Here is a 10,702-nt window from a genome sequence, read left to right as displayed (position 1 = left end):
CATAAAATAAAAGTAAGAACTATAAAAGCAACAAACATGCTGCTACTCCACAAAGTTAATGATACCAAGTGGTCTAAAGTTGTCTTTCAATCACTACAACTAAGCTGCATGGGAGCACAACTAAGTTTGTCAAATTGAGATTAGTCTCTCTATAACTGACAGCCTCAAGCAAGTGTTGTAAAGCAAGCTTTTGTGCCTTTCCATTTTTTGACAAACCTTTGCCAAACTAAAGGTAGCATTGACATTCATAAATTTCTCACAACAATTTCGACTATTTATTTGACTATACATTTGTAAAAATATAATTATTTATTTTCTCTCAATGTTTATTCTAGTTAACAATACCAATAAGTCAATAGATTTTCTTATAAATTACAATAGATTAGAGTTAGTAGAGTAAAATTATTTTCGCTCTTAGTTATATATTTGTTTCATAAATTAAATTATTTATATACATTTTCTTAAAACTAATGATCTAGACAATATAACAGAAATGACTTATTCATTATAAGAATTTTGAAGTTCTGGTTGGTTATGTGTTTAGTTTGCATTTGGATATGATGTATATGGTAATATGTTTGCTTTTTAATAATGCTTTGCGCGAAGATGTTAGAAGGTAAACGTAAGAATTATATTATGGTGTGAGGTAAACGGGAGGAAGAATTATATATGATATGAATTATGTTGTTTGTCTCTAAAGCTAGTTTATAGTATACAATACCGGTTAATTTGATTCTCGAGAGCAGTTTAATTTGGCGAAGAAGTATTCGGGTGACATATTTGATAGGCTGCGTAAGCTTCAAAGGTGTTGGTGTTGTTGGTCTTTTTAAAAATTTGTGCCCATAGTTGGTGGGATTACTTTTTCCGTTATGGGCGTAAAAGGTTTAGTAGATTAGTTTTAAATAATTATGTTTGCGGGAAGAGTTTTAAGCCTTAGACAGGGTAAAAGGTTATGTATGTCGGCCAATTATTGTGTAGATCCTCCCTGGAAAGCTATCTTCACCTTCTTATCGAGTAAAGAATTACATTTGCCAAAGAAATAAAACCTAAGTTCAAGTGCTTTTGTAATGTCTTAAACATCCTCGATGGCGAAGAGCGTGATAGTGATAAGAGACCATAACATGTTTACTTGCATTAGAAGGTAATGTTTATATGATTATTGTTTAATTATGATTCCTTTTTTGTAACAGAATCAGCTGTGTTCTGTAAAGGTGCAACGAAAATTAACAATGTGTGTGTTTAGACAGTCACGGTCCCATTAGTGCACAAAATTGCCATTGTTTTTTTTAAAAGCTGAGGACCAAAGATATAATCTTTTTATTGAAACAATGGATCGAGAAGCTGGACTGATATTTTAATAATCAATAAACAATGACTGAAAGCCTAATAATATCGTACGCGAAACAAAAGGATATGATCAAACACACGACTAACATGCACACAATTAAAATGGAGATCATGCAAGAAGAATCGAAAATGGAAAACTGGATTTGTTTAAATGCTCTCATCTATGGGGCCCGATGCTCACTTGTTTCACGACATGGGAGATGGGGCTATGGATTCTACATACTTCAAGATCTCTTCTGTTGTGTGTTTTAACCCCACTTGGAATCCTGTAATTATGCACTTTTTCTTGACAGACAGAGTTGAGAAAGTATAAACTGAAGTCATTTATTGGATGAATGGAGAAGGTACTTGTGTACTGCTCCAAGTAGAGAATTATCTGCAATACATTAAAAAAAAAAGAATATGAACAAAATATTATGTATAAATGTTATAAGATTCCATTACTAATGATGGAATCTCTACGAAATAACCTCTACCTTTTTTAAATATATTATAATTTTACTACAAAGGAGAGTAGTGTTCTCCACTAAGCACATAAGTGTAATATTCTATCGCTATATTTGATGAAACATAGTATAAGCTTATAGTATTGTACTATTGACTTCTGATAGCAATTAGGGATTTATTAGTGAGAGATTTACTAACTGATCTACTTGCTACCCATAGCTTTTCAGTTGTTCCATTTGTTCGAAAGCCCAAAGGCAAATCATATTTCTGTTATATGGTTCTTAACTTTTATAACCTTTACTATAAAGGTAGATTCAGAACTTTTTGAAAATATTAGCCCCTTACCGAGACAAAGATACGTCACGTGGTAGAAACGCAGCTTGGGCACTGTCGGGATAGGTCTTGAGGTCAAACTCACTGTCGAGACAGTAACGCAGGAGTATTATGGTGTAGAAAGAAATCAAACCATATATAAACAGTATTGTAGTCCCAACCATCCTCCTTCTTTGGCAGCTTTAAACAAATGAAAGTATTTCAACTCCACATAGAACGTTATATCCTGCACATACCCCACATGTTATAGACAAAGATGATCACCATGAAATAATTGACTAAGAGAAAAAGAACAATTATTTTCTTTGAACCTAGACGTTTTTGGTCTTGAAAGTTTTGTTCATGTACGCTTCCATGTGGTATATGACAACAGATTTGAATGCTATTTTGTAATTTTCTAGCATTTTATAAAGATAAAGATTACGGTATTCAAGACCCCATACACACATGTCAGAATATGAAAGAATCTAAACAAAGAATCATATTCTAATACACACCATAGAATTCTTGTACAGTTGTACTCACGATCAAACAACAAAGAAAAGGTTGACAACTTTCATAATGATTTGCTCTCACATGTCACTACTATTATCAAGCCAATCACCTTTTAGACTTTCGAAGCTACTTTCTACAAATAGAAAACACACAAAAATTATGGTAAGTAAAAAGGTCACCTTGGAAGGATCATTGAAAATTCTCATGAGACCATGGTTGGTTTCTCGTCCTTCCACATTGAACCTCAGCTCGAAGGATCAGGAGAGAGCCAGGTCTGTGTTTGGAGCAGAATATGGGCTACTCTTCAGCTTCCTCTGTTTCTTTTGAGAGCACACATATTCTTGACCAGTGACCACTTACACCTGAAGAGTTGATTAACAACACTCTGATAAGTATTATACACTATGCAATCTTCTTGCTCTCAAGGTTAATTATGCAATCCTGATTTGTTGTCTGACTCTTAGTCCTTACATGTTTGTATAGATATATATATAGGCACGAACAGGCATGTCAAATAGACTATAAACAGAGAAAGAAGAGCAGTTTAGCACACAGTTTCGGATCAATAGATTCAGCCAAAGAACAAAGACTGAAAAAATCAGAACTTCTCGGATCTAGAAGACAGAACAGGAGCAACCCACTACCACTGAGAAAATAAAGGAAAAACAATATAGAGAAGACTTAGTCGTGGTCAAGAATAAGTACCTTGAATATACCACCAGAATTGTATTTACAACACTGACAACTTCATTTTCCCTTTTATTGAGCAAGCTGTGAAGAGAGAGAGTGATGAAAGATAAAAAAAAGAGACTGGATTTGAAAATCCCAGACTGCATTGGAGGGCTCTGCACAACTTGAATTGTATTTCCAATCATAACCAACTGCTTTCATGGTAAACAAATAATACATTAAAAACTCTTCAAATTTATGTGAGAGCATAACACTGTATTCAGAGAAACATTGAAGAAGTTAGTTACCCCATACATTGTCCCAACCACTGCAATGCCTCTAGGGATCTCTATGTAGTTCTGGTTTCCATGTAGGGTAAAAGGAGTCCGTCAGACCCTTTTGGCTGCATCTTCATCTTCCAATACAAATCTGGCTAATTGTCTAAATAACATGTCTCAGCTATCACATAGCTGAGATAAAAAAATATTTTGAATGGATAATGAAACTATTAGAGGATGCAGTAGAAGTTAAGTTGCTAGAATAAAAAAAAAAAGAAGGGACCTGAAGAAGTGCAGAGATGAACATATGAAAAGCATAGTGTTTGGTTGATTACAAACTCAAAAATCAGCAGCAACACACGGCATGTGCATCTGACACGAAACAAAATCTTAACACTTAACGTTTTTCAACAAAATGAGAAAGGAAGGGTGAACGATACCTGCAAGTTTCTTTGATTTCATTAACAAAATAAGCAAGGAGTGATGAACGATACCTTCTGAGAAATGATTTCCAAAGACTGGTCGAGTGGAGTTTGCTCGAAATACTCCTGCTCTGCTGAGATCTATTGAATCTGAGTTTTTGTTGTGCTCATTCAGTAGATCTTAATTTCTGGCATAGCTTGTTAGGGTTTCCATGGCTTGCATCTGGATTATATAAAAATACAAAGAGGAGTCGAAGAGGATTCATGATATCAATAATGGGAGAAGTTAAAAAAACGCCTTTGAGTGGCAAGTAAACTCATGCTCTCTAGCTCTCTCCTCTTGTGCGGTGCTGTCTAGGGTTTTGGAGGTGGCAAGATCTATGGCTCACGCCGGAAAGCTTCGTCGCCTCCTCCCCTTCGGATTATGAACAACGTGACGGAGTAGTGGTCGTTTGGTGATGTCGTTGAAGCTTTCTCTCTTTCCATCTTGGCGGATCTGAAGGATCTCTGGTGCGGAGGTTAATAGGAGGGCTCGAAAGCTCTGGTGGCTCGTTCTCCAACGGAGTGCTCTCCCGGATTGAGGATGACTGGGAGACTGACGGTGGCGACTGGTCAGTCATTGGGGCGGCAGAGGCTCATCTGATTGTCAGGGAGTGAGATGGTGTCAACGGATCTACGGTGAGGCTCGTCTGCTTAGAATAAGAAATGGAAAAGGTCATCAAATGGCGAATACAACGGAGAAGACGAAAAAAAAAGGGTTAGACTGGCTTTTGGACATCGTGTGTCTGACGTGGCGAAAAAGTGTTTTCTAATTGGCCGATTTTTTAAAGTGACGTGGACACACTCTCTACTCTTCATATAACCCTTTTAGTATAGGTTAGATTATGTCAAGCTATAATCTAATGATTAATGACAATTTTTGTAATTAGTCTAGTTAACAAAGGGTTTTTGAATATAAGGTGTGAAAAAGCTTGTGTTGCTGCCACATAAGAAATAACAATTTTGATAAAATACATGAACTTAGTTATGGATAGTGCTTTTCCGGATGAGTAATACGGAATGGAAAAAAAAAAACAGACTACCGGCCCATACAAAGTTTCAAATTGAAAAATACAGAGGCCCATTAAAAACTCTATTTCGAATTTGTTATAATTTACATCAAAGCTACCTGAGATTTAAGTTTCTTACAATTTAGGACCAAAGAGCCTCAACACACACAGGTGGAGTGGTCGAAGAAGAAGACGAGAGAGAGACGAAAATCACACAAGCTCTGATAAGTCATGCGAATCTTTGCTGCTCGCCTCGCTAACGTAATTTCCCAAGACTCTTCATCTTTTCAAAGTTCCCTGTACCTTTTTGTTGTTTTCCATATCAATGGGCTTAACGGGTCGTCGTCACAACCGATTCGTCTGAAATCTGAATTTTAAAATTTGCAGCATTTTCGCAGAGGGAGAAATGGGTATCCTCGATCTCGGGACTTCTCCTCGTTGACCAAGAAAGGTGCCTCCTTTTGATCTCCTCTTGTCTTATTTTTCAATTTCGTCTAATAATCTCCCTAGAGAGATCGTCTTGTGGGGTTAAGATAAGAGTTGGAATCCATTTGATTTGATAATCTGATGAGTGGGTTCAGTAGTAGTAACAGTAGTAAAAAGATTTGATTTTCAATCCGGATAATCACATTTTCTTGTAATTTTACTCCAAAGTGGTTACTTTGTTTGGTCAATTAGTAATTTAGTAGTCTACTTTTAGTTACAGAGATGAAAGTAACCATTGACTTGATAATTGATGAGCTTTGGGTTCAGTAGTAGTAGTAGTAACTAGTAATCAAGTCCATTGTCACTTTCACAGTAGTGGAGAGTCTCAGTTTCAGTCGGAATAATCACATTTTACTTGTAATTTTACTCCAAAGTTGTCACTTCAGTTGGTAGATTTGTAGTCTACTCTTAGTTACAGTGGAGAAAATAAGAGACATAAGAGTAGAGGAGGGACTTAGATTTGGGGGTTTGCTGATGTTTGCTTCCGTTTTCTAGAGGACCTTACATTGGAGGAAGAAGCTGAGAGGAAGATAGGATGGATGCTGAAGCTTTTCTTTGCTGGGACAGCAACCTATGTTGGATACCAGTTCTTCCCTTATATGGGTATGTGCGCATCTCTATAGTTCAAAAATCAGCTTGTGTGCTTTACTGATGAGGTTTTACTTGTTACTCGCTGGGTTTTTTAGGTGATACTTTAATTCAGCAATCAGTCTCGCTTTTACATGTGAAGGATCCCTTGTTTAAGAGGATAGGAGCTTCTAGGCTTTCGCGTTTAGCCATTGATGGTAAAGCCTTGACGGTTTTAACTGATCTGGTTTTGTTTCTAACTGATGTGTTGTAATCATTTTGGTTTTTGGTCTTATTAAAGATGAAAGGAGGATGAAGGTTGTAGAGTTGGGTGGGGCTCAAGAGCTTCTTCATATGCTGGGCGCTGCTAAAGATGACAAGACAAGGAAAGAAGCTCTAAAAGCTCTTGCTGCTCTCTCTAAATCAGGCAAGTCTTGTGTTAACACATTCTTTTGTGATTCGTCTGCTTAAGGCCAAATGCATCAGGATTTTTAACTCTTTTCTTTTTGCTGCAGATGAAGCTGCCAACTTCCTGGGATCTAAAGGAGCACTCTCTATCGTCAAATCCACTCCTGATTCCGCCGAAGATTCAGACATTTCAACTTACAAGTCTAACATACTCAAGAAGCTAGATGATAAAGACCTTTCTCTCTGATTACAATGTTTTTTTTGTTCAATTGAATAATGGTCTACTCTATAAAAAACAAGATAAGGAATAAGTTTTAAAGAATTTGAAACAGTTTTGGTTTCTCTGATTCAAGTAGCAACAAAATATTGCATGTCCTAAAGCTATTACATTGCATTTTCTGACAGACTTCTGATTCAAGTAGTAATAACTTTACAAATTTCTTTTGAAGTGGTCATAGAGGGGGACTGTTTCCAAAACTCTTTTCCAAACGATTAGTTTGATGTGAGACTGTATAGATTCGTTGAGATGGCGATGATGCTAGTAGCAACAGCAAGAACCAGCATTATCGCAGCTACCATCTTCTCACTTGAGGTCGATACACCATGGACATTCCTACCATTTCAAATTAAAGATTTTACATTAAAGTTGAAGCAGCTGATTAACTAAAACACACTAACAAAGATAGCTTTTGTACCTTAAGACAATGGCGGCTGGGAATATGAACGCTATGGAAACTGTGGTGGTCGATCCCATGAACTGGAAGAAGTACCAAATGTTCGGCACAGCGATGGCAGACAAGAAACAGCAGATCAGTAGAGCCAGAGTGAGCCCGATGAATCTATTTGTGTCTTCTGCCAACGGTTTCCTTGCTGGAAACATGAGCTCGTCGAGGTTTGCTCTCAATGAGAAGTTCATGAGAGGAAAGACGAGCATGAGATGAAGCGCGTAGCTGAGTCTAACAATGTCATTGAGAAGAGAACCAATGGAAGAGCCAGAACTCTCGTCGAAGTTCACTAGAATATCAGACATCGTTGCATCTCCAAACAAGAGATATCCAAAGAGTCCGGTGGCGAAGTAGATTGCAGCGCACAAGATCACAGAGATTTTAGTTGCTGGAATCATATGTAAAGGATCCTTCAGCTCGAATCCAATTGGATGAACTGCTACAAAAAACAAACTCATGTAAAAAAACGAGAAACAAGACTGGTTTGGTTTAAGCAGTGTTCTAAAAGTCGGTTTAGGCGTTAGCTAGGTGCATGTCTAGTCTAGGCGTTAAATTGGGCTAAATAAAACGATTTTGAACAATTTTTTGAAAAAGTTGGATAACAATAATACCCTTTAAAACGTTTAACTACAGCCTACCGATTTCTTGAACATTGGGTGTATTAGATGGATTCTTACCGTTGAAATGAAATGTGAAGGCGGTTACTATAACAGGAGATGCTGTGAAGAGATTCCAAAACGATCCTCCATTGGTTAGATCCGGAAACAGTCTCGGACTCTTTGTTTGGCCTTTCATCAGCGCGGAGATCGCTAGCATGGAGCTTATGACGACAAAGAACACAGCAAGAATAAACGAAATCGCAGAACTAAACGCAAGTCTTTCTACACGTCTGCACAATACCAATGGAAGCAAGACGAAGCCGTAGATGAACAACAAAGCAAAGATCCTCGTGTTCCACCAATGAGAACCAAACCATTCTTGCAAAACTCCAAGATGAACAGATCCTCCATTGTCACTACCACAAAGTACATCTCCTGATAAGACAAAACACACAAACCCAAACTCAGCGACCTGTTCTTACTACAGATTCTGTTTGGTTGAATCGAAATTTCAGATTTTCGATACTATGCTCATTTTTACTAATTTTCGGGCCGGATGCAGTTTAAAATCTTTCGGATTCGGTTCGAATCAGGTTATAACCATTGTCTGAAGTCGCCGAAAAATCTATAATAATTTTTTTTTAAATTGACTAAAAATAACTCCAAATATATACATTATTTAAAATTCAATTAAAATCTAGTTAACCTACCTAAACTAACTAATAAGTATTCAAAATACAAATTAAATAAACTACAAATTTAAAATATTTTAAACTATCTTAATTACTTTAATATATATAAAAACATGCTATTTTCGGATTCTAAATTAGATTTCGGTTTGGGTTATTACCATATCTGAAAGTACCTAGCTCTTAAGTCACGTCTTGATAGTTTTATATAAAGGTTCAAATCCAATCCGTTTTTTTTTATATTTTGGTTCAGATTAAGTTTGGGATTTCAGTTTGGAGTAAAAACGTCCTTGCCTACTTCAGATAGAAACAAAAGGTTCAACCATTACCTATGATGATCGAGAATACAACTATGCCTCCAAAAGTGGAAACCATTCCTAGTAACAACCTGTACAGCGACGGACCCTAGTTTCCCGAACGACTCTTTCATAACTCCGGCGTATGTTGTTGACTCTCCGGCGATAGTTGACTTCATAAGGAACCCGACAGAGACTGTGGGAGAGCCAAGCGACGACCGTGATGATCAAGAGAGCTGGGATTACTCCGAGAACCTTAAACGCCGCCGGCATCGACATTATTCCGGCTCCGGAGGTAGATTCGTGGTTCTCAGAAGACGGTTCTTGCTTCGGCAAAAGAGGAGTTTCGATCTGAGGAGACATTTTTCAACTGCCGGAGAAACTTGAAAAAAATCGCGGGCGGGAAGAAAAAGTTTTTGTTTGTAATGTGAAGAGACGACTTCTTATAGCCAGACACAGAGAGAAACAGTGAAGGTGCGTAAACACCCTTTGACAATCGGACACCGCTGTTTCACTGCTGGGTGTATAATCGGGAGGATAAGATATTTAATCATTGGCTGTTCTGAAAGGCTGGTCTAATCAAATCACTGAGATCATCAAATGATCTTTCTTCACGTACTTAAAAACGCATAAACAATACAAAAAAATCAGGAAAATAATATTTTTGTTTGACGCAGGATTCACGAGTTACACCTAATTTTCTCTTTTTCTTTTCTTTAATTCTCTTATTGTTCTTTTACAAAAATAAGAATAAAATATGGGTTCAGACAATGTCCACTTTGAACATTTTGTTGTTGTGTGCTTTTTTTTTTTTTTTTTTAAGGCTTTTTGTGATTTGAATTGTCACGTCACTACAAGAAAACATCGGGATACTGAGGGAAAAAATCGTCGGTATGTCGTCGGAATAACGCTATTCCGACGACATACCGACGAAAAAAGTCCTCGGAAATATCTCCTCGGAAATTCATACTTCCTCGGAATTCCGTCGGAAATTTCCGACGGAATTCCGAGGAAACAAAATTCCGAGGAAACTCCGAGAAACATATGTTCGTCGGACGGTTCCTCGGAATAAACCGATGGAATTCCGATGGTCAAATCCTCGGAAGTTTCGACAAAACATTCCTCGGAATGTTTATCGGAAAATTCCGAGGAACATAAGTTCCTCGGAAAATTCCGAGGAACATATTTTCCCTCGGAATTTTCCGAGGGAATGGAGTTCCTCGGAAAATTCCGAGGGACAAAACTCCCTCGGAATTTTCCGAGGATTCCATTCCCTCGGAAAATTCCGAGGGAATTATGTTCCTCGGAATATTCCGAGGGAAGAAAGTTCCTCGGAATTTTCCGAGGAACTACATTCCCTCGGAATTTCGAAAAAATTTATTTTTTTAAAAAAAAATTAAATTTTTTAAATTTAATTTTAAAATTTAAAATTAAAATTAAAATTGAATAAAACATTAAATAAAACATAGTAGATAATATTCAAAGTTAAATAAAACATTCAGAGTTTTTGGTAAAAAAAAAAAAAAACTACGGGTCTTGGATGTTCGGGAACACCTCGTTCGGGTACATCCTCTTCATCATCTCCATCATCTGCTCGTTGAGCCTCTTCTGGGTCTCATAGCCCGCCTGTTGAGCTGCCATCTGGGTCTCCAACGCAGATATCCGATCATCCTTGTCCTTCAGCTGAGCCGTAAGAACTTCCGGATCAACATATGGCGGTGGTGCAGAAGAAGGAGCAGCCGACCGGGAGCGACGACCCAAACCGACCATACGTCCCTTCTTCTTTGGAACCGACTGAAATATAAAAAACCAAATTTAGATAATATAAATTGATGATAAAATAAAAATCAAGAAATAAATAAATTGAACTTTTAAAAAAAAAACTTACCGAT

General features: G+C 37.2%; 1 protein-coding gene, 1 long non-coding RNA gene and 1 pseudogene across 5 annotated transcripts; 1 reads left to right on the top strand and 2 right to left on the bottom strand.

Moving 5' to 3' along the window:
• Nucleotides 1–1,298: 1,298 nt before the first annotated feature.
• Nucleotides 1,299–4,213, bottom strand: LOC103841530. Of its 4 annotated transcripts, none has more exons than XR_627825.3 (6): nt 4,064–4,213; nt 3,853–3,941; nt 3,600–3,761; nt 3,328–3,503; nt 2,802–2,984; nt 1,299–2,353 (listed from the first exon to the last, which is right to left on the bottom strand). It is a non-coding gene; the product is annotated as an uncharacterized LOC103841530 (long non-coding RNA). The 4 variants fall into 4 exon arrangements; XR_004451686.1 differs by having other exon boundaries at nt 3,600–3,732; XR_627823.3 differs by having other exon boundaries at nt 3,600–3,941.
• Nucleotides 4,214–5,140: 927 nt separating this feature from the next.
• LOC103841526 lies at nt 5,141–6,842 on the top strand. The gene is made up of 6 exons (XM_009118070.3): nt 5,141–5,301; nt 5,428–5,491; nt 6,022–6,129; nt 6,213–6,311; nt 6,395–6,520; nt 6,609–6,842. Exons 1-6 carry the CDS (start codon nt 5,272–5,274, stop codon nt 6,746–6,748), a joined length of 567 nt encoding a protein of 188 aa, XP_009116318.1. The 5' UTR covers nt 5,141–5,271; the 3' UTR covers nt 6,749–6,842.
• Nucleotides 6,723–9,616, bottom strand: LOC103841527 (annotated as a pseudogene).
• Between the last annotated feature and the right edge of the window lie 1,086 nt (nt 9,617–10,702).

This window comes from Brassica rapa, chromosome A09, assembly GCF_000309985.2.
Source record: "Brassica rapa cultivar Chiifu-401-42 chromosome A09, CAAS_Brap_v3.01, whole genome shotgun sequence".
Classification (NCBI taxonomy): Eukaryota; Viridiplantae; Streptophyta; class Magnoliopsida; order Brassicales; family Brassicaceae; genus Brassica; species Brassica rapa.
The sequence above is the reverse complement of the archived record's forward strand: the minus strand, read 5'-3'. Positions and strand labels throughout refer to the sequence as shown.

What these genes read in the sequence shown, in the direction of transcription:
- LOC103841526 (XM_009118070.3), top strand. Translation starts at nt 5,272, where the DNA reads ATGCGAATCTTTGCTGCTCGCCTCGCTAAC. An exon ending in CTCCTCGTTGACCAAGAAAG is followed by an intron (nt 5,492 to 6,021) that starts GTGCCTCCTTTT and finishes TCCGTTTTCTAG; the next exon opens with AGGACCTTACATTGGAGGAA. An exon ending in CCAGTTCTTCCCTTATATGG is followed by an intron (nt 6,130 to 6,212) that starts GTATGTGCGCAT and finishes TGGGTTTTTTAG; the next exon opens with GTGATACTTTAATTCAGCAA.